The following is a 1,687-nucleotide window of genomic DNA, read 5'->3' as shown; positions in this document are numbered from 1 at the left end:
GGGCTCGCCGGCTGGCACGTTGGGGCTGCCTCTACGGCCGGCGGCGTCGCGCGCGCGGGAATTCCACGCGAATTTACCTGCATCAGACGTGTTGGGCTCCCCGAGCGACGCGTCTCGGCCATGGCCCCGCCTACGCGGCTGGGCGCTGGTTCGAAGACCTGAGCACGCCGGCCCCAAGTCTTCTCCAATGCGGTTGGGTTGGGTGGTTGCAGGCTTGCAGCACACGCATTTTTTCGTTCAGTCACGTCCCGAAGCAGCCAAGAAACAGGGCTCGTAACCAATAAATAGATAGATAAACTGGACCCAAGGGTTGATGGTCATGGTCTATTGATATGATAGTTCTATTTTATGGACCCAAAAATGATGTAGCCAAGATGCTAGCCCTATCCCTAAACTCGATTTCTTAAATAATTACTACTTCAATGTGTCTGACAACGATAACTAAGATCATATTATCCGTTAGTCTTGCATGTCGCTACACATCTCTTAATCATTTGCTAATAAGAGGATTACACATTTGGAAACCAAAAACTGTCGCCTTTGACACACTTTTTAATTAAACTTTGGGAACTCTCGCTAGCCGTAAGAGTTTTTTTTTCAAATGTTTGGGCCGAAAACACACAAAAAAACATACGTGCACGCGCTTCTGAAAAAAAAAATCTTACTGTATGCTCATCTCCGAACCATCATCAGTTCAAGTAGTACATATCCCAAGAGGCCAAGTCATCACAACTCGCCCAAAAAGCCAAATCGCAGCTCACAGGAACCAGCTACCTACCTCCCTCTCCTCTCCCCGTTGACCAACAACTCCAGCCAGCGAGGCAGCCGCAAGCTCCCCGTCCTCCTCCTGCCCGCCATGTCCGGCAGCGGCGGCAACACCCGCAAGAAGACGTGCTGCGGCAGCTGCTGCACCCTGCTCATCTCCCTCGGCTTCGTCGTGCTCATCTACTGGGCCATCTTCCAGCCGCACCAGATACGCGCCACCGTCGAGTACGCCGAGCTCTCCAACCTCGCCGTCTCCAACGCCTCCTCCCCGGCCGCGGTCATCACCTACCACGTCGCCGTGAACCTGAGCCTCTACAACCCCAGCAAGCGCGTCAACATCTACTACGACGCCATCGGCGCCGAGCTCCTGTACCGCGGCGCCGTCCTCGGCCCGGCCGCCGCCGCCGCGTCCCCCGCCGAGTTCTACCAGCGCAGGAGGACCGCCCAGCCGGTGCGCCTGGAGTTCGACGGCAAGGGCGTCGCCGTCCCCGAGGGCGTCTCGGCGGAGCTGGAGGGCGAGGTGAAGGCCGCGGCGTCGCTGGGCCTGGAGCTGAGCGTCGGCGTGCGGGTGAGGTACGTGTTCGGGAGCTTCAAGATACGGCAGAAGCCCAGGGTGTGGTGCGCGGTGAGCATCCCGGTCCCGCGGGCGCCGGGCGGCCTCGGCGTTCTTGGCTCCGGCGACCGGTGCTGGGTCAAGTACTGACGATTGGAGTCGAGTACCCTTCTATTATTGGTTGGAGATTGCTACTGTTGGGGTTGGAGATTATAGTTTCTGCATTTGTGTCTATGTTAGAAATTACTGCGCCATTGGATTATTAGTTTACATGATGAGCATGTAATGTTTTGACATGATGTCTTGCATTTGATTGGAGGAGCAACCATGTGATCTGCAGTTCACTGAGCTTGTGATAATTTTTTTTAA

The 1,687-nt window shown here is 55.6% G+C and overlaps 1 protein-coding gene across 1 annotated transcript; it reads left to right on the top strand.

Moving 5' to 3' along the window:
- Positions 1–715: 715 nt before the first annotated feature.
- Positions 716–1,687, top strand: LOC112886682 (NDR1/HIN1-like protein 10). The gene has a single exon (XM_025952648.1). It carries the CDS (start codon positions 857–859, stop codon positions 1,466–1,468), a length of 612 nt encoding a protein of 203 aa, XP_025808433.1. The 5' UTR covers positions 716–856; the 3' UTR covers positions 1,469–1,687.

Source organism: Panicum hallii, chromosome 3 (genome assembly GCF_002211085.1).
Source record: "Panicum hallii strain FIL2 chromosome 3, PHallii_v3.1, whole genome shotgun sequence".
In the NCBI taxonomy this organism is placed as follows: domain Eukaryota; kingdom Viridiplantae; phylum Streptophyta; class Magnoliopsida; order Poales; family Poaceae; genus Panicum; species Panicum hallii.
Note: the sequence above shows the minus strand (reverse complement) of the source record. Positions and strands in the feature narration are given on the sequence as shown.